The 22,389-nt window shown below is 31.0% G+C and overlaps 1 protein-coding gene across 1 annotated transcript in view; it reads left to right on the top strand.

Moving 5' to 3' along the window:
• LOC142349632 (uncharacterized) overlaps window positions 1–22,389 on the top strand; it is a 116,864-nt gene that overhangs the window by 51,209 nt on the left and 43,266 nt on the right. The window contains exons 6-7 of the mRNA XM_075401337.1: window positions 16,029–16,162; window positions 19,269–19,550. Coding sequence (XP_075257452.1) covers window positions 16,029–16,162; window positions 19,269–19,550 — 416 coding nt within the window. The remainder of the gene's footprint in view (window positions 1–16,028; window positions 16,163–19,268; window positions 19,551–22,389) is intronic.

Raw genomic sequence — 22,389 nt, 5'->3', positions numbered from 1 at the left:
TCTGTCATCTTTACACACTATAATTATATTTTTAGCCTGGTCTTGGTTTTGGTCTTGGTTTTCGTTTTGGTTTTGGTCTTGGTTTTGGTTTTGGTCTTGGTTTTGGACTGAATATAATTTTAAGCATTGTCTAATAAAATATGTTTTGCCTGTACCAGTTCCACCATAAACAATAGTATGTAATGGTGACTTTTCTTATTCAAATCTAACTAGATTCCGATTCATAAATCCACCAAAGCTTCTAGTTTTGTATATTTACTTGGTTTTGAATCATATAATAAATAACAAATTCCAATTATAATATTAAGAAAAAAAGTATACCACCTTTATCCATTTTTATATATAAAATTTATTATATAAAAATGCTTATCCTAACTTTTGAGGAATTCAATAATAAATATTATATTGATAATAATGCTATGAGTGATATCAGAATAAAAGATATAGGTAAAGATATAAGTCTAACACCAATTGAAATTGTAATGAGAGATCAAACTCCAGATAACACAAGTGAACCTAACGTCAACATTATTGTAAATCTACACCCAACTGAAGGTACACATTGGGTTTTAGTTATAAGAAGAGAAGGTGGTCCTGTGTATTACTTTGATAGTTTTGGTGTTGAGACCCCAACATTATTTTTAGAAGAATATGTTGATCTAGGCTCTAATGAGAGAATACAACAATATGATGAATATTATCGTGGAGCTTATTGTTTATACATGATCTATCTTATTGATAGAGGATTTAGAATTAAAAGTGCTTTAAATATTCTAGTTAATCAATGTAAATATCCAGGAATATTTAATGAGTGTTTTTGTTTAGGTTGTAATGTTAATGATAAATATAATGTTAATGATAATGATAATGATCTACGAAGTAGCTTTGCTAATAATGTTAAAGATAATTATAATAATAATGATAATGATAATGTCATTGATAATGTTAATTATAATGATAATGTAAATGATCTACGAAGTAGCTTTGCTAATAATGTTAATGATATTAATGATAATGTTAATGTTAAGGATAATGATGATGTTAATGATCTACGAAGTAGCTTTGCTAATAATGATAATGATAATGATCTACGAAGCAGCTTTACTAATAATGATAATGTTAATTATAATGATAATTTTATATATCAGGGAACCTGCTTGGCAGATCTATTGAATGAAAAACATGGTGAAACATCGGTGGAACCGGTTCCCGGATGGACGAAGTCCTATCAAAAGGGTAAACCCAACAATAAAGAATGTCCTACTAACACTATCTCTATAAACATAAATGATCATCTACAATCATGGCTAAATGATGATGATATAATTACTGAAGCCACATTCCCAGATAACTTTAGATGTATAATATCTGGTCCTAGTGAATGTGGTAAGACATTCTTATTAAAAAACTAATTCTAGCTAGTATATATTTTGATAAGTTATACATCATTGGACCTACTGGTGATCAATACAATGGATTAGAAAGAATAAACCCAAAAGCAATTATAGAATTTATTAAAGATATAAAAGATTTACCATCTGATAAACTACCAAAAGACTGAAAGAAACTAATGATATTCGATGATGTTAGAGCCAAAGAACCAGTTATTAATGAATACTTTTGTAGAGGTAGACATAATAATTGCAATATGATATATCTTAATCAAAACCTGTTCTCTCTGGATAGACAGAGTGTTAGAGAATTTTAATCTATTTTTTTTATTTGAACAAAGAGGTAAAGTCCTAGCATCGATATATCAAGATTTCTTTAATAATGTTGAACTTAGTTATAATGATTTTGCTAATATATGTAATAAGGTATGGAAAGAGCCTTATAATTATATTGTCATTGATATAACTAAAAATAAAAATATTAATGGTAAACCAAGAATTAATTGGAATCGGAGAGTTTTGTAGTTTAGTTTAAGTTTAAGTTTATATCTACACCAGATCAACGAAGTTGCTGACTACGTCAGATGTAAAGTAAAACTTAATACATCACCATTAAGGTCTATAGGTCTTCCATGCTCATCTTTAATATGAATCTCTATATATTCTATTCCATCTTTAGTTATATTTTGATATAAGATATTAGTTGGTATAATATTTATTAGATAGCCTGGTGGTTCTTGTAGAGTAAAAGTATATAGTATGTCTGTGTTATTCCATTATCTTTGATATCCAGATATCACATTACAATGAATGTTAATAGTACTAAAACCCATAATATCAACAATTTTCTGAGATGTATATTTACCTTGTTCATATAATATTTTTCTAAAGCCTAGTAATGGGGCTATTGAATTTTCTATGTCAAAGTTAATTGCACCTTGTTTTACTTCCATTAAACTTTTCCTTGTATTCTTATCAGATTCTATTATAACATTACCATTAGTTTCTTCTTTTATTAATTCTGCTATTTCGAATAATTCATATGCTCCTGGTATAATAGCTAAAATACGGGTATCTGACCATGTTTCACCCTTGATATCATATATGAATTGATTGTTCCTTCTATTCACATTAAACACCCAATTATAAATAGATAATCTAATTAAACCTAATTTTGATGAGTTGGGTATAGGTTCACTGAAGTTAAACGTTTCCGTTGGCTTTATCATTCTAAAGTTAAGTGTATGCTCTTCTTTAGTTTTAGTTAAAGTTTCATGTATATTTTGCAGTTCTCTTAAGATTAAACTATCGGAGAAGCCGCTTCGTGGATCAGCCATTTTTTATCTTATAAAAATGGATTTTAATTTGGACACAACTTATGGTTATAATAATGATATACACAAAAGTAAGATTATAAAATATAAACCAAGTAATCTAGCAACAATGAATACGGTTAATTCCAATATTAATATCATACTCAATAGAGAAGAGAATCACTTAAATTCGCGTGATTCCTATCTTGAGATAGAGTTTGTTGTATCAGATGATGCTGCTGGTGTATTTGCTAATGATGCTAATATCAGATTAGTTAATTATGGTATGATGGCATTGTTTAGTTTAGTTAAACTAGAAACTAGTGGTGGTAGGACTATTGAATATATAGATCATTGTCATCCTAATCTATTGATGTGTAAGTTATTAACTAGTACTGATGATGAATATGGGAGTGGTTTTGTTAGAAATCAAGGCAATAGAGATAGTCAACTTAAAGGTGACCATATTGCTGCACAACGAGGTCATATGTATATGATGATTAAGATGAGTGATCTATTTGGTTTCATAAATGATTTGGAAAAGATTATATATGGTTTAGGATTTTAACTAATATTAAAAAGAAATAATAATGATAGAGCTCTATTTAGAGTTAATGCTAATCCTGGAGCAGTTGCTAATGATGTTAATATAGAAATTAGAGATATATCATGGTGTGTGCCCAGTATTGATCCTAGTAATGACAATAGAATTATTGTGCAAAAGTGTTTAAGTAAAAAGAATAATGTAGACTTTAGTTATTATGAAAGAAAGACAATTTATAAGAATGTGCCCAATGCTACTAACTTCTTGTTTGATCTTGGTATGGAAAGTGGTATGGAAAGACCACAATATATAATAGTTGGTTTTGAAAATAATAATGTTGATGAACAAACTCATTATGCAAGTACATTTATTGTAATGAATGTTACTGAATGTTATTGTAAGATTGGTAGTGAGTTTTATCCCGAGGATAGAATGAATAATAATTTTGGTACCAATAATTATAATGAGGCTTTTAAAGAGATTGTTAGCTTTAATAAAGATTATAATGGGCTACCGCATAATATAAAACCGTATATAAATCATAGAACATTCAAAAGTAGTTATAGAGTATATGTATTTGATACTAGATATCAAAGTGATCATATAGGTCCACAACCAATACAACTTTATTTTAAATTTAGTGCTGCAGTGGCAGATGTTATATGTCATGCATTAGTATTAATTAGAAAGGTTATTAGTGTAAATAGTTATGGTAATAAGATGGTTGATATAATCTCAGACATAGTCTTAGTTATAATTAAGTCATAGTTATAATTATAACTATAGTCCTTGTCATTATTTCCTACTAGTCTTAACAAAACCCTTAGCATAAATAATATCTAATTTCTTTTTATTCTCTAGAGATAGACCCTTAGCTTCAAGCGTAATCTTAGCCTTGGGCCTAACCTTGGGCTTGGGCTTAGGCTTAGGCCTAATAACAACAAAAGGATTATACTTTTTAACTTCCATTATTTTTTATATATAGAAATGAGTCTTTTAAATAAGTTCAAAATTAATTCATATTGTGTTGGAGGTAGACATTATAGTGGTACTAATAACATAGGAGGTTTTATTACTTCAAAAGGTACTAAAATATTAAAGGGTAATTGTGTTAAATGTAAGAGAAATAAGTCAATGACTGTCAGTGATGCAACAATAGAAGCTGGGGGATTAAAAGATTTCTTTAAAAGTGTTGGTAGGGCCACAGTCAACTTTGGAAAGAAAGTTGCTAATAATCCAGTCAGAGCATTAGAAATAGCAAGTAATATAGGAAGTGCAGCTGCATCTAGAAACCCTAGAGCTGCTTTATCAGCCACACCTGATTTAATTAAGTTTGCAACTACTGGTGAAGGTATAAAGGTAGTACAAAAAGGAAGAGGGTTATACTTAGGTACTAAGAAGAGATAATTATTTGATTATGATTATGATTATATTATGTTTATGGTTGTTTATGATTATGATTTTGATTATATTTTTTTTATGTTTATGATTATGATTATATTTATATTATGTTTATGATTATTGATAAATATTAATACTAATATTATTATCACTAAATACATTATTATAACTAAACACTAACAACTGTAGTTTAAAAAAACACTCAGCTTGTTTTTCTTGTTCTTCTTATAATCCTCATATACCTTAACTAATTCATTATACTCATCAATATCTATTTTATTATCATTCATTGATTTAGTATATAGTCTATTAAACTTATCACTAAACTGTTTACTTAAAATATACATTTGTGAATACTTTATAATTTTATTTCTAATTTTAGTATTAATTGTTTTTGATAATGAACCACAAACAGTTGCTGTAGCAAAAGCTGTTAGTATAGAATAAGCTAATCCTATACCTGTTAATGCAACTGATGTTGATGTTGCAGTTGTTGCTATAGATGATAATACTGTTTGTGTTATCTCAGCTACGTTAATATAAATTTTATATCTACTTAACTTCTAATTATAGTTATTAGTTTCAGTTTCATAATAATTTCTAATATCTTTTATAATGTTAATATTGTTTTTAAATTTATTATTAGCTTGAATCTTTTCGTTTATCAATCTTTCTGATACTGATGACAAATTTGGATATAGTAATCTCTCACTCGATGCTGTTGGGTTAGTCATAGTTTCGGTTATTTTAATTAGTAAAAATTCTATTTCTTTCGTTATATCTTCTTGTTTAAAACCATAGTGCTTCTCTAGACTTTCTTGTTCTTTATTATCAAGTAACGTACTTCGTAAAAGTATAGCAATTATATATTGTACTATTGTCCTTTTATTCTTTAAAAGGGCTTCATCTATAAAAGAATTAGTCTTTTTATTAACTTCTTTAAATTCTTTAGCCCAGTAGTAAACATTTCATCTAGTTGTATGTTAGTGATATTCTGATTAAACTTATTATTATCAAATTCTTGTTTTAATTGATTTTATTTAGAGATAGTATCTGCAGCAACTTTATTACAAAACTTAACAGTATTGCTGACTTCATTTGTTGATTCAATAAACTCATTAATTAGTTCTTCATTAACTTGTGTTTCATTTAGTTGTAATGTTTTAGTTGTAACTTTATCAAAGTCACCCTTTCTTAGTTCAGTTATGTTTCTACGTAAAATGTCTATTTTATTAGAAGAGGATAAGTTATTGTCACAATACTCTTTATTAACAACATCTTTTTCATCTATCGGAGGATGAACATTTATAATTTTATAGGTATCCTTCATATCAATATTATCATTATCTTCTAGGAATAACGCACGAGCCTTACTTAGTGTTAAGTTTTTTGTTGATGTTGATGATGATTGATGTTTAGCCTGATTGAATCTGTTTCTTGTCATCTTTGTATTTGTTTACAGAAAGATTTATTTTTAATGATTGTAAAACTTTATTATTAGATTCAAAGTCAAACTCGGATTTTAATAATTCCTGTTCGTAATATTTACCCTTAATAACTTTAAACAATTATCTATTCCAATTAGAAGTGTATCCCTTAGGGAAGATATTACGTTTATCTGCATTTCTAACTTAATCACCAACTTTAAGTTTAATTTTAATATTCTTAAAACTAAAAGTGTATTTAACTTTATCAAGATTATTACAAGCGTCAACTGGTGTCATATTAATTCTTGAGTGAATTTTATTGTTATATGTTACAACAGCATCTTTTAATATATTTACCCAATTACCATAGCCATTGATGAACATAGGTTTATTTATTATGTGTAATAATGTTCTATTAAATCTCTCTGTGAATACAGCCTGTAAATCATTATAAGTAGAATATAGTTTTGTTTCATATTCTTTAAGTAAAGATTTAAATGTTTTATTATAAAACTCACTACCTCTATCTACCCATAACTTTTCTGGTTTTCTACTTTAAGAGCCACCCTGTGGACTTTCACCTAATACTATTTTAAAACCATTAGTTATAGATAAACCAGATTTATTCTTCAATGGAATAGCCCATACATATTTTGTGAATATATCTATAGCAGTTAATATAAACTTATAATTATTATTGTATTTACTTAGAGATGACTTATCAATTAAATACGCTGACCATGTTTCACCTTTATATAATGGTATTATTCTTCGTCTTCTAAACTTTGTTATTTGAGGACTGAATACTTCTTTAGCTAATAGTTGTCGTTGTTGTTGTTGTTGTTTTTCCACATTTTTTATGGACGTAGTCATGGTTTCACCTATTTACCATAGTTAAAAACAAAATTATCTAGTTGCTCTTGATTAATAATATTCATAGATAATAGTTGCTTAGATATATATAGCATTTCCTCATATAATCCATCATGACCAGCTTTTGTTTCTAGTATTAATAATTCTTGTCTTTCTATTAAACTATTTGGATCTGCAAAGCAGGTTCCCTGATCCACGTAGTGGTGGCAACTTTGTTGGTTAGGGTTGCTATTTAAACCTCTGCCAAATACATCATCTTTTACCCCTATTATACGTTTTATTGTTCTATATCTAGCTCTTTTCTTATCCCCTTTTCCTAAATCATATCTAATATCCTTCAAAAACCTTTTAATTTTGTTTTCATCTTTCTCAACATTATCATCATATGTTACATTTGATTTAGTAAGAAAATCAGTAAATCCTTCTGAAAACTCATATACATTATCCCTAACTAAAAATGCACCCTGCGCTAGAGTTATATCAACACCATTCATTTTATATCTCCTAGTAGGTAAATCTACGAGTTCTAATTTTAATTGAGGATTAGTTTGAGCCCCCATGTCATCAAGAAGTTTAGCTGTCTTTGTATCAACAAAAACTGGTGCTATATCTTGAGTTTCCGTTATAGTCCCCTTTAGCGTTTCATTAATCTTGGAAGTGTTTTCACCGATCCGTGAAGCGGTTTCACCGATCTGGAAACCAGCTTGCTTGATCATCTTAGTTTGTTTATCTAACTCTTGATTTTGCCAATCTATTGCCCTTATTGTTTGTTCACTTAATGCTAGATTGTGTTCACTGTTCGCATTTAAAGTTTTAGTTAAAGGATCAAATAACTCTTCTATTTCACCATAATATTCTTGTTTTAATTTATCTTCTAATCTATTCTGTCTGTTTTGTTTTTCTAGATAGTTTAATTCTATAAGTTCATCTAGCTTAGTCATTTTTTATATAAAAATATTATACTAAGTATGAATTAGATCTATAATTATAATTGAAATAACTAATTATAATAACTCATTATATAATATTATAGCTGCTTCAATTAATTTTCTATTGCTATCTATAGTTAATTCTTTATCATTAATCATGGAACCCGCTTCGCAGATCAGTTTATCTACATCCTTATCCTTATCCTTATATAGTTTCTTAATCCTATTTAACAAATCTTTTTTAAATAAATATAGTTCCTTATCATGTGGATAACTTTTTATATTGTTTACATAAAACCTTTGATCATCAACTATATTTAAATTAACCTTACTTGTTTTTGTTGTTGTCATGGTATCGCCAACTTATTGTTTTCTACATTCATCTACTGTTCTCTGTGTATTATTCATTAATGCATCATAATAATCTATGTGCCTAGCATTATTATGCTTCTTTATTCCTTTTTCTTTAGTGTTTTTAGGATAATTTGTGAAGCTATATGTTTTGGGGGACAATGCTATAAATTGCTCAATAGTCCTACTCCCCAGCTCGTGCTTAAACTTGCCGGGGACTTTATTATTAGTTTTTATAGGTATGTCTAGATTACTTAAGTTTATATGCTCATCACTAACTTTACCTTCACTATAACTTAATACGAAACTGTATCCATATAGTGAAGTGTTAGATCTTTGAGGGATGGTTGTAGAATATTATAGAATACATCAAACATATGTAATTTGCTAAGTTCGAGTATTGTTACTCCTACATATACAGATGAGCTATATTCTATTTTTTTCTTTATATATTCTATTTTGCTATAATCTCTATCTAGTTATATTCTTAAATGTTGGTTTACTTACACTTTTCATTATCTTTTCTTCATGCAGGAACTTGCTTTGAAAGAAGTGTTAAGGATTCATGCACATTCTTCCATATAATGAGTTATTTATTAATTTCCTTACATCCTTTTCTGCTTCAGTTTTAGGTGTTGCTCTTTTATTTGTATTGTTTTGTATATAATCTCTACATATATAGTCTTGTTTAAATTTAATTACTCTATGTATTTTTGTTACTTTTACTCCCATCTTAACATAGAACTTTAACATCCTATAATGAACCATATATTCTGTTTTGTTGTTTTGGTCTAAGATTAATTTCTCTGATCTTGCATTGCCTCCATCTCTTTCTCTGTAACCTAATTCATCATTTATCTTTCTCTTATTAGGCATTAGTGCTAACTGTTCTGTTCTCTCTTTACATTCATTAGTATAATCAGTATCACAAACTATATAGTAACCATGATCACTATCATCTGGAGTTTTCAATATTACATAATAAACTCAAAATCCTTATAAGGTAACTTTTGCATCATTGCATAACCATATAGGTTGTTTGCGTCTATGTACCATAGGGACCTTTGGTCATGCTCTGCCATTGGTGAAACTCTTTCGTGGATCTGCGAAGCAGGTTCCCTGATGGACTTACCATCACTGTTATCCGCGAAGCGGCTTTGCCGATTTATATATCTATCACCCATTATTCCACATATGCCACCTCTCTTTGCTCCAACAAAATCATCTAGCATTTGTTTATCTTGCAATGTATCTAATTTAACACCACTTGACACTAACCAACAATCAAAACTATAACCTGGTAAACTAACGTAATGAAGTGGATTGAGTTTGAATTCTTTCATGCATAATTTAACATATTCATTCATGCAATAGTCTAATATTTCCACATCATTCTGTAAATGCTCTATAGTTAGATCTTTCCAGTTTTATGACTGTTTTCATTATTAAAGTTATCTACTTCTTCTTGTGTTGGTAATTTATTATGTAGTGAGGATTTGAAGTCTTCTATTTTTAGATTACCTATATTTTCTTGGTAATCATCTAAACCAAAGTATTCATATGGATATAATGTTTTAGTTTTACATCCGTATATCTTTGCCATTTGATATAGAGGCATTGCTAAGAAGTTATAACTATCTAAGAATTTGAGACAACCAATGCTAAACATCTTAGTCTTAGTCAAACTATCTAAGAATTTGAGACAACCAATGCTAAACATCTTAGAGACAACCAATGCTAAACATCTTATTCTGTAAATACTCTATAGTTAGATCTTTCCAGTTTTATGACTGTTTTCATTATTAAAGTTATCTACTTCTTCTTGTGTTGGTAATTTATTATGTAGTGAGGATTTGAAGTCTTCTATTTTTAGATTACCTATATTTTCTTGGTAATCATCTAAACCAAAGTATTCATATGGATATAATGTTTTAGTTTTACATCCGTATATCTTTGCCATTTGATATAGAGGCATTGCTAAGAAGTTATAACTTTCTAAGAATTTGAGACAACCAATGCTAAACATCTTAGTCTTACCAGCAGCTAGTGGTATGTTATCTACTTTTCTTTTATCATTATTCTGTTTAGTTCACTGTATAGTAGGTTGAAGTCATTGCCAGAGCCATTATGGAATATTACTGGAATGAAGTTTTGTTGTTTGTATCTTAGATTACATATTTTACATGCTGGTCCTCTATATTTACCAGTTTCATGACAATGATCTCTTACTTTATTAATTCATATTTTGCTGCAGATATGACAAGTGTTATTAGCTTCATGATATAATTTATCTTCTGTGAATATCATTTGTTTGTTGTTGCGCTTGAAGTTATTCCCAGTTTCTATTTCTAATTGATCTCTAGCAAATCTTTTGATGCAGCCTAGACAATAGTGCTTGAAGTTACCTTGCCAGGTGTAAGCCACAGCTATTGGAATATGTTCAGCTATTACATATTTACAATCATTAGTTGAGACTTCAACAATGCAACATTCTATGTCAGCAGTTATAGTATTTTTTTTATATTCTGACGTTTGTGTTCATTTATAAAAGTAATGTTTTTTCTTAGGACAAACAATCTCTGGTTTGAATCAGTTGTTGCATTCGTGTTTATCTTATTTAATTTGTGAGTTAAACCAATAGGTACACCTCTCACAATAATAATATTTAATGTTATTTTTATTTGGGCGATCTAACAGGGTTTCTATATTTTTTATTAGGGCACAGTGTTCTATTTGATCATTACTCCAAACTGGTATTCTTACATCTTTTCTATCTTTATCAAAATCTTCCACTGGTTTAAACAATTCTACTTTACCCCCACCACAAGGTGTGTATACCCAAATATTAATATTATACAATTTCTGTATTCTTATTATATAAGCAAAATCATCTTCATGTTGTTGTCTTGGTTCAATTAGTTTATCTACATATTTACTTTCTCGAGATGCATGGTGTGGGGCGGGATGTAGCCAAGCAGCAATAGTTAGTTGTAAGCAATTATATTTATAACTACGTATATTTAATATCGATTTAGAGTTTTTGAGATCGGGAGGTTAAATCTATATAACTACCAATAGATGCTTTAGTTGGTTCAATGTTTAATTGAATACTTCTTATTCCAAGAGACTCGAAATCATAACCATAACCTTCATATGTTTCCTTTTCGAAATCTAGCCACCGATTGAAGTCACCATATTCATATATTGCATTATTATTAATATAATCAGTATTGAAAAATATTTTAATAGTTTTAACTTCTTCTTTGGTTCTCTTCTTATAATCACATTCAACCGTGATCTTATATTTAAAACTCTTAACTATTCTGAACTGGTAACAGTTTTTAATTTCTTTTAAAGAGTAATTAGTTGTTTCATCTATATCTTCAATGTAATTCCCGCCTTTATCAGTAATATAAAATTCTCTCATGTTCTGGCTGGAGTTTATATCGAAGTCTTCTGTGTTTTCTAGATACTTACGATTATGACTATATGAGTGAGTAGTTAGAGCTATTTTATTCCTAAATTCTTCATGACATTCTCTACATTCATACTTAATTTTAGAGTAGATGTTGTTTTCGGGTTGGGGTACTCCTTTAGTTTTAGTTTTAATAATATCTTTAGTTTTAATAATAAAATCATCTTCATCCGAATTATACACCTTCTCCAAGATTTCTTCTTCTTCAGACTCAAACATTTTCTCCAATAGTTCCTTAATTTTGAGATCGTATGATTGATGTCTGTATAAACCCTTCTTTGTTTCAGACATCGATAGATTACAGACATCGCAGAAGTTTATGACACTAGTATTAGTTGATTGAGACATGATGTATTTTTTAAGAGAAATAATCAAAAAATAATTTATCGAAAAATGAAAATGAAATGCGATAAGTGTATAAATAAACCTTGGAAAGAATGTTGTAATAATTGTAAAAGAATTAGAATATTCTTGTTATGTATGTAAAAATATGGTTAAAGTGAAAGATTATATAGAACATTTGGGATATCATTATTCTGATCCTAACCAATATCTAACATGTAGTATGTGTAATGTTTATAAGCATATATCTTTATATAGATTTAGAAATAGGAAATGTAGACTATGTATTTATCTTCATAGATATAGATATGGTCATACTAGAAATCAGTTCAGAGAGCATGTTTATAAGTATAATATTCAAGAAGACACTAAAAAAGACTAATCACTGTGTTTCCACCGATCTCAGTGTTTTTGACTGTGCTCTTTTTGTTCGCTTTCTTTCATATTTAGCAACCACTAATAGTACACGAAATCAACAAGCTTGGTTTAACATTGCATTACACATCAGTGAAACTGCTTAGCAGATCGAATGAAAAGTGCATATCATGCTAAAATGGCCGCCACCATTGACAAAGAAAGCCACCACCACTAACAGAATGAAATCAAACAAGTGAAAATTTCGAATATATGATGCCCTCAAAAATTAGCTAGTAAGGTGAGTATTTATTAAAATTTTTATTTAATTTTTAATAAATTATACAAAGATTTCAATTTAATAGAAGGATTTAAATATTACTTTACTTTCAAACAGGTGATTACTTGGGAAAGGATAACTAATTTTAAGTTAAAAATCATGTCAGAATATTCTAGAAAAAAGAATTTTCTAGAATAATTCTCCATGAGGGGACCTTTATTCTCCACGGCACTTTTTGGCTATTCATGAGTTTCACTTCACTACAAAAACTAGCAAAAAATTTTAAACAATTTTCGTCATTTGACGAGACTTTAATAGCTGGAGCTTTATCATGCACTTCTTTATCTGAAGAAAATCTAAACGAGTTGACTAATTTAACAACTCAAATGATTACATTTTGTAAGGAGAACAAATGCATACCTGACAACACCGCCGAACTTGAAAGTGAGACTGGAAAACGAACTAAAACAGAACTCTTCCAGCTATTCCTCTCCAAGTTCAAGAAGGACCTGCTATGTTACGAGCATCAGGAAACACTGGACAAGTTTGAAGTGAATGTGCCGGAATATTTATCTTTCTACAATAAACTCAGGAATTCATTAAAATTGGTGAATTTGAGTCTTATCTCACCACAGTCAATAACATGGAGGGAAAGCTGAATTGTTTATATCTACTGACATTTTCTGACAGAGGATACATATGGGGGAAAATGAAACAAAATCATCAAGAAAACAATAAGGATATTCCCTGGAAAAAACTACTGAACGATAAAGGATATTCCTACTCTAGTGTCCAGAGTTATATCAACTTCTCTCAAGCGTGTGAAAGCTATCCCAGGATCCTAGTCTCAACAGACTACTACTCAGAATGGAAAAAGTTTCTTACAATGTTTTTGGCAGAAGTTCAGAAGGATAGCCAGCTCTAATCTAGGTGCATGACTGAACTACAATTTTCATAAATAATAAACAAGTGATTGGATATTGAGAAATATATTTAATATTAATATTGATATTGATATCCCTACAAATGATACATTAATATTAATATCCTTAGTGTTAATACATTAATATATTCCCCTGATTATTAAGAGTCCAGTCAGCTTAAAAATTAAAATTAAAAGTGTTCAAGCATTCTGTAGTTGCACCCTCCCCCACAGTTGCCATTAAGAAAGGTCGAGCAATACTGCCGTAGCGTGGTAAAGGCGAGTCAACCTTTTAGCAAGACCTCTCAAGACTCGGCTCAAAAATGTACCCTGGTACATAGAATCACTCAGTTAAACATCATAGATCAATCGTCTCCAAGGGTAAAGTCAAAATTTTTAAAGAAAATTGTTTCTTATTATCGATTTCTAAGCAATTTTGAGTTATTTTCAGTCCATCCGATTCTATTGAAAAAAAACTTTGTGAGATGATTAACCTGATTTATTTCAGTATAGTTTGGCATATTGGATATGAAATTAGGCTTAAAACTAGCTTTGAGAACTTTTGGATATTAGTGTATGAAATGCATAAATTAAACTAGCTATGTACATTTTTGTACACAAAATTATGCGTGTAATATGTATTTATAGTGGTGAATATAGTAGTGGATAAAACAAGGGATTCAACAAACAGCAAAATTTGGCCCGATTCGACATGCGCGATTAGCGTTAGGGGAAAGGGACAAATTTTACTGGTGGTTGAATCCCTTGTTTTATCCACTACTGGTGACAAAATCGTTTGTCAAATTGGTTTAGGCCTCATTTTTTTCAATGGTATTTTGAGACTACTGGTCTACAAAGCTATCGCAGCTATAATAATAATAATAATAATAATAATAATAATAATAATAATAATAATAATAATAATAATAATAATAATAATAATAATAATAATAATAAAATAATAATAATTATAATTATAATTAATTCAACCAAACATGGTTACAACCAGCTAAGGGAGAAATCAAGTTTCAATATTTAAAATTTCTCGAAAACATTCTTCATAATGTGCCAGCATTTGTTTTTATGGAAACGATATCCTTGAACCATATTTTAGCTGTCGTGTTATCATGAAAAACAAACGGTCTAATGATGCTGTTTAAGATAATAAATTCATTTTTAATAGCCGCACAGCGATAGCTGGGGCTATTATTGGCCTTCTCTTGGTTTTTTACAATTCAAAGAATTTGAATTGTATTGGGGCGCTGTTTTTTTTAAGATCTGTTCACACATTTTCATGATTTTTGAAGTCAAATTGGAGTAGTGATTTTGGTCACGCCGAAACAGGAAATGGAGCGAAAAAGCGAGTGGTTTTGGGGCGTGAAATTTTTTCGCTCTAATTTTAAACTAGAGTGAGAATACGGTGTTTGAACAAAAATTCGCTTTCTCGCTAGTGGTTTTTTGTTCACATGCGGCAATTTCACTTTGATGTTTACTGTTTTTTCGATTTTTTGGATCGGATTTTTTTCTAAGTGGTTTTTGCAATCCATTCATAGTCCGTTCTAGGTCTAGTTTTGTTTAGTCAATTTAATTTCTTTGAATTGTACGTCAGGACTTGTCCTGCTATGTTTTTTATTTCGTCGTCGCGATTTTTGTTACGACCATATGACGTCACAACCACTTCAAATCTGCTTTTTGTTCTTTCGTTCATGCAATTTCAACTGAAGTGCGTGCGTGACGTCATTTTTTGCTCTTAGTGGATGGAGCGAGTTTTTTTGTTAATTTACGTGATTAAATTTTTGGTCAGATTTGACTTACCTCACTCTCAAAAATGACTTCCTCACTTTGAAATTGACTTTATTTACTTTAATTCAAAGAGATAAGGTCAAATGGGTGTGTCTCACTCTAAATGCAGGTTATTTGAGAGCAGCAAATAGGGGCAGCAAAAACGTATACACATTTTAATCAAAATATGACATATTAGCCTTCAATGAAAAGACGAGTTTTTTTTGGTCTGTCTATTTGTTTTTTTTTGAGAGCGCAGATCTACGAAGCTATTGCGGCTATTTTCCGGCAATCTGCCAGCTATGTTTAGTAAATGCTTGTTCAAATATGCTGAAAACATTTTCCGAGCTGCTGGAACTTCATGGGAATCTTTTTTTTATTTCAAAATTTTTTTCAGAAGCGTTTTTGATCTTTCCTTAGACCATAAAACATCTGGTTATTAAACTTGCAGTTCCGACAAAGATTTGAGACATCAAAAGGTTGCTGGAAATTGTCCTTTAAGCCGCTAATTTCCGACGAAGCAAACGATTTGATTCAAACAGCAAGTTTTCTTAATTTCTTTATCCGAATTTTAAACAGTTCTTTCGGCTCTTTAGAATGAATTAGTCCGTTTGTATATAAAGGGTGGGGTGTATGTGTTCTAGACGCATCAGTACCTGTTGAATGTGAGTTACCCCAGAGAGGTGGCATTTGACAAACACTACATCTCATTTGCTACCTTCGACTACCACAACAGATTCATCTACTTCGCTGACCGACTCACCTGCTCTATTTACAGGTTAGAACAGTATCGAACATTATTATATAATACCATAAAATATCCATTGCAACCTATTCACGAAAATACAGCCCTACTAGAGTAGTAATTTTTGATGATATTAGATTTTATAGAATTTAAAGAATTATATAGAATAATATAGGATTATTACAAAAAATAAGCGGGCGGGGCTAGAATGGGAAAAGCCCATTCTGGACGAATCATAGATCTGTTTTGGGAATCTTTCGAGATTTGCTAGTATTCGTTGTTCTTATTAAGAGCCGACATCAGCCTCTCAACGGCTAATATTTAGGCGCTCTTCTTATTACGACTCGAAGAGAAGTATTGGAGAAGTCCTTTTTTTAAAATCAATTTTATTGGAGTGAATTTTGAAGCAGGAAATGAAACACGTGAATAAATTTGGATCGATTTTGTTGCTGAACAAAATCAACAGTGGAGCGAAAAGAGAGTGGTTTTTTTGTTCATAACGCTGTTTTCTAGAGAGCGAGAAATTGAGGTTTAAAAAAAATTCTGTAAGCGAGTGAATTTTTTGCTCACGTGCGGCGTTTTAAAGTTTTCAATTTTTTGGTTAAGAGGTTTGGTTATGATTTTTTAATTTTGAGCTGGTTTTGGTAGTGGTTTGAAGGTTTCTGGAAATTCGTATGAATTTCATGCTACTTTGGAGGTTTTTCATGTATTTTGCTGATTTTTGGGCTAGTTTTTGCAATTTTTTGACGATTGTTTTGTTTTACTGCCTCAAATGGCTATTGAAAAGATCCCTATTACTTGATAACAAGTGGTTACAGTTTTGTGGCTATTATGCTTTTTTGTTTGGAAATAAGATAAAAAATGGCGAACATTGAAATTGTTTAAATCTTTTTGCAGTTTTTCGTTTTGTTTTTAGCCTTATGACTTGCCTATTGTTTTGCGAGCATCTGGATACCCTATTGGCTGAAAGGAGTTTTTATTTGGATTTAGGTGCTTTTTTAATCTTAAAAAATTTATTGACATTTTCAAGTTTTTAGTCCAAGTTGTTTGTAAGAGCTTATTTTTTCATGATTTGGCTACAAGTATTTTTTTAAAAAATTCTTATAATTTGTTTTAGTAGGTACTAGTTGTTTCAATGAAGTAATTTTGGCAGAGATAGTTATTTCGGGATCTCAATTTATGACAAATTTATATCAGATTTTTTAAATCATATTTTAACAGATTTGATTTTCTTGTTTTTTTACTGTTTTGTTTTATGGGTTTTGTTTCCAGATAAGCATAAATTAGTGGAGGCACGTTTTGTTTGATGAGTAGTTGGGAGGCGTTTAAATGAATTTCCACTTCGAGTTGCTTCTGCAATTCTTCCGGCTATGTTTTTTTTTAATTCGCTTGACCTTTTGATCACCTTTTTCGTTTCACATAAGTCACAATTTTCACGCTTGACGTCTGACTTATTCAGTCACCGTTTGATGATTTTAATTCTGAATGGATTTTAAATTCATTCATGCATTGAATTATGCAATATAGTTAATACAGTCAAAGTCACAAAGAGCAAATTAAAAAAAGACGGGATAAACATTAAGTCATAGCACATTAGGTTATAAAAGTTCATTACAGCGATTGCTAGCTAGCATTAGGTTTATCCTAAAGAGCCTTCAGTCTAGAAGATGAATTAAGTGTAATTTTAGAATGTAATCGAATATGAAGAATCTACACACCAAATAAGAAGACTTTGAAACTGTCAATTTCTCTCTTAATTTTTTCTGTTTCAATTCCAATGTGCGTCAAGCGGATCAAAGGTGGCTCTTTTACGGCAATTTGCCGGCTATATTAGTTGTCTTGTCACATGATATTGTTAATGACAGGTGGTAATAGTTGCTAATGAGGATTTACTTGTTCGAAATAATTGTTTCATTTCGTAGCTACATTTTTCGGCGACTTTCACACTTCGTTTCAATAAGGATTAGAAAATTTTTGCGATTATTCATTACTTTTTGTTGCCTTATCACCTAGTCTCTTTAATTATTGACAATGAGACACAATCGGTTGTCAATGAGACAGAAGTTAATTTAATGGGTTGCTTGATTTCACAGCAACCATTTCATAGCAATTGTTATGATTTTAACGCTGTTTTCAAAGAAACCTGTTTGATAGTTGTTTGAAACCTGTTTGAACGCTGTTTGATAGTTGATTTTTATGTCTTGCATGCTTTTGTTGCTTTTCTTGTGATCTAATTGCATTTCTCAAAAATAGCAGTTATTGGGCTTATAGTGCGTTGTAATTTGGTGACTTTACTGGCTCCAATTTTTAGCTATTGTTTTGTCTGAAATACCGAAAAAAAATTTTGCGAATCTGGCCTTCAATTTTAGTTCGTTTCTGCCCCTTTTTCATCCATTACAACTGCAAAAGGTTATTTGACATTTTCTATTACTTTATTCTTGCTGGTTAAAATTTTTGGCTAATAATTTTGTGGTGTTCTTGCCTGTTTTGCCGGTAATTTTTGTGATTTCGCGTAAATTTTTTGACTTGAATTCTCTAGGCTACTTTCACTCTTCTCTCATTCTGCTCAAAAGTGTTTTTTAATAGCAATTGCTCAGCAGAGCAATCTGAAATGAACGAGAAACTAAATTAAAAAAAGGAACTGGATCAAGTTGTTTTAGATGCCCCGTATTTGAACTTTGATCTGATTAGTCTTATTTACCAGGTCTATTATCCATACTCATGTTTAATGGTATGGATACCTTCCCTTGTATCTTCTATTAAGAAACAGGAGTATGTTCACCTAATTGAGATCCAATCAGTTTGCACGAAATCCAAATAACTTGCACTTTTAAAATGCTTTTGTACAATCATTTTTTTCGGTTCTTTCTTTAAGGCGGTTTATGGGAATCAATGCCGGCTATTTTCCGGTAATCTGCCGGGTATGTTTTCAAGTTTCACCATTTTGTTTTTGTTGAAACTATTATTGAAACTATAGATGCATGTAAGTCTTCGAAGTGACTTGCATACTCTTAAGGGTAGTTGATTTTTAAAGACCGAGGAACTTTACGATTGGTGGGTGAAAGTTCTGTGAGCTCCTCGTGTGGTGAATTAACGGAAGATTTCATTAATCAGAGATAAAAATGTAGACATGTTTTAGAACTACATTGCCACATTGGAACTGGAACGCACTACTGAGTCGTAATGCCAACCTCACCAACACCCAAGTGATGGTAAATGGATCGACATTTTCCCAAAATTTGGGAGCCGACCTCTACTCGGAAGGGATGGCAGTAGACTACTCCTCAGGCAATATCTACTGGGTGGAAAGATATCCAGTGACACAGATCCATCTTTCATCTGCAGACTTCAAGCACGATATCGCCTTGATCAGGGATAGGCTGCAACAGCCACGGGAGCTCTCGCTTCATGTGCCCAAGAGGTAAGGATTAATTGGAAGTGAATCACGCTCTTCTGGTATTTGAAGCTGTATTTGAGTTGACTTGCAATCAACGCCTCCGAAGCATGGAATTTTGTTTGGAATTTTTTGCAGTATTTGAGCTGATTACTATATTCTTTGCCTCTCAATAATCCGGTCAATTTGTTTATTAATAGCCGCACAGCGATCGCTGAGGTTATTATTGGCCTTCTCGCTTTTTTACGAGTCGAAGAGGAGTATTGGTTTTCTTGAGGTTTTTTTTACCGGAAGTATTTATCGTTCAGACGGCGATTTGACCTAAAAGAGAAATTAAAAGTGCCGTGTAAACGAATTGTATCTGAGCGAGAGAAGTTTTTTGATCATGCACTGCGTTCAGTGAGTGAATTTTTTACTTTGAAAAGTGTTTTGGACAGAATAGCGCATATATATAATCGTTTTTAGACCTTTTCTCATCCAATTTTTATGCTTGCAATTTGTTTTTTTTGTGGAAATCATTTTTGTTCAATGGTGTATTAATATGTAAACCTCTGAAATAGATATCAAAATGTTTTTGAGAGCCTATTAATGCATCCCATGTTGAAAAATGGCACATAATTCAAAATTTTTGGCTAATTTCAATAATTAGAGATCCCTTAGAGGACTTTTCTATTTAAAAAATCAGTGCAGGTCAACGTCATTCTGGTTATTCGGGCATTGAATGCCTTTTATAACTGGAAGTATTTTTGTCTTACCAAATTCCTACTCATGATAATCCGATTTTGGCAGTTTTTGTCCAATTTTTCTTAGGTATTTGTTTTTTGGTTTGAATTACTAGAGAAATTCTTTTTCTTGCATATTCTGAGATTTTGATTTCGCTTTGTTTGTAGCTGCACAGCGATAGCTGGGGCTATCATTGGCCTTGGTTTTTTGTTTCGTCAAGATTTTGTTGCGAGCACATCAATTCACAACCACTTCGAATCTGCTTTTTGTTCATTCGTTTGATCTTATGCATTTGCGATTTTTTCTGGTTTACATAGTTGATTGCGGAGTTCTATGTTTTCAAGACGGCTATCATGGCTTTTTTCGTGCGAGTTTTTAGCCTTTTCTGTTATTTGTTAAATTTTGAAAAGCGGTTTTCTCTGAAAAATTTTGACGATTCGTGTTGCCTCCGGAATTCTTCTAAGGTTTACTTCGTTGTCGAGATTTTGTTATGACGTCACAATTATTTCAAATCTTCTTTGTTTATACATTTTCAACTGAATTGCCTGCGTGACGTTATTTTCCACTCTTTGTCGAGACAGTTTTTGTTGTCATTTGCGTCATATGTTTTTGTTCAGACGTGACTTAACTCACTTTCAAAATTGACTTCCTAGCTTTGAAATTGACTTTTCTTTACTTTAATTCAAGTTCAATTTTCGTCTGGTCCATTCTGACACAAAAACGGGATAAACAGGTAACGAACGTAGGACATGAAGTTCTCTTAAAGCCTTGCGCCTAACCAGTCTCTAAGAATCCGATTCACCAAAACTGTGAGTAGCTCTATCCTTGCCCCCGGTAATCGGTTATGTTTTTTTGTACCTGGTCTATTTTAGCAGCACAATTTTGTTTTGAGGAATGTATCTTCTCGTGGCAAATCTTCGGTTTTGTGTTTTTTTTATTTTGTTTGTGCTTTTGTCTGTCTCTGCTTTCCTGTTTATACCAAGCCATTTTTTTCTTACATATCTAGTTTTGGTATATTTCGCTGACAATTCTGATCGAAAACTTTTGTATTTAACACGTTGATCACAAAAGTATCTACTATTCAAATGATATTTTCGCAATTTGTAAAACTATATTTGTCTTTTTCTTAAATTTCAAGCGGTCTCCTGGTCAGGTCGAGCAGTATTGAGCTTTTCATTCAAATGTTTCAATTGTTACAGGACTTGTTTCAATTGTTACAGGCTTTTTTCCTTTTAATCTTGTCACGTTTTTCATGGTTCACTTCAATTTTCACTTATGACTAACGTCGCTCATTGTTTGTACTGTTTGGAATTCAGAATTCATTAAGCAATATTACGCGGAAACGTGCAAGGCCAGGAAGCCAAATAAAAAGAAGATAAACTAATTAAGACCTCACACTAAGACAAAATGTTGCATTAAGTTATGAAAGTACCCTAGATTCTAATTGTTATTAATATTAAGCTTCTTGTCATCACAATTAGAGGTTTAATTCTCCATATCGATTGTAATGATAGCAAACCAATTTTGTACTTCTTGGCATTAGTATGTATATCTTCAAAATTAGTGTGTCCTCAAACCATTTCTTCTTTTTTCTGTGTTTCAATTGTGTTCAATGGTGGCTATTTGCTGGAATCTACCTGCTGTTTTCCATTTTTCTCATTTGTTTTCTCGCTACAAATTTTTTCTAATCCCATCTACCTAACTAAGCAATTTATCATGCCCACTGCGCAAAATGAAGTTTGAAGCAATTAAATTAGTCCTGTTGGTTTTTTAATGCGATTTTTCTTTTGGCCGATTTTTTGCCTGACCCATTTAACTTTTCGTCCTTAAAAACAGGTAGCGCCCAGCGGGCATCAAGTTTCATTAGAAGCCCTTAACCGCGTTTAGTAGTCCTTCAAGTGTTTAGTGTAGTGAAGCTACTGGGACGGCCGAATTTTAAGGTTAAAGAGTCATTTTTATAGCTGCGAAGCTGTAAGCTGAGCGTAGCTATATTGCGGTGCTCTTGGTTTTTACGACTCGAAGAGGAGTATTGAGATTCTACAGGTTTTTTTTTAGCACAAAGCAAGTTTGTTCATGACTTGAATTCTGACTTCTTTCTATTCGAGCGATTACCTCCACTTTTGATTGTTGACTTCTGTTTTCG

Source organism: Convolutriloba macropyga, chromosome 11 (genome assembly GCF_964194025.1).
Source record: "Convolutriloba macropyga chromosome 11, txConMacr16.3, whole genome shotgun sequence".
NCBI lineage: Eukaryota > Metazoa > Xenacoelomorpha > Acoela > Convolutidae > Convolutriloba > Convolutriloba macropyga.
Note: the sequence above shows the minus strand (reverse complement) of the source record. Positions and strands in the feature narration are given on the sequence as shown.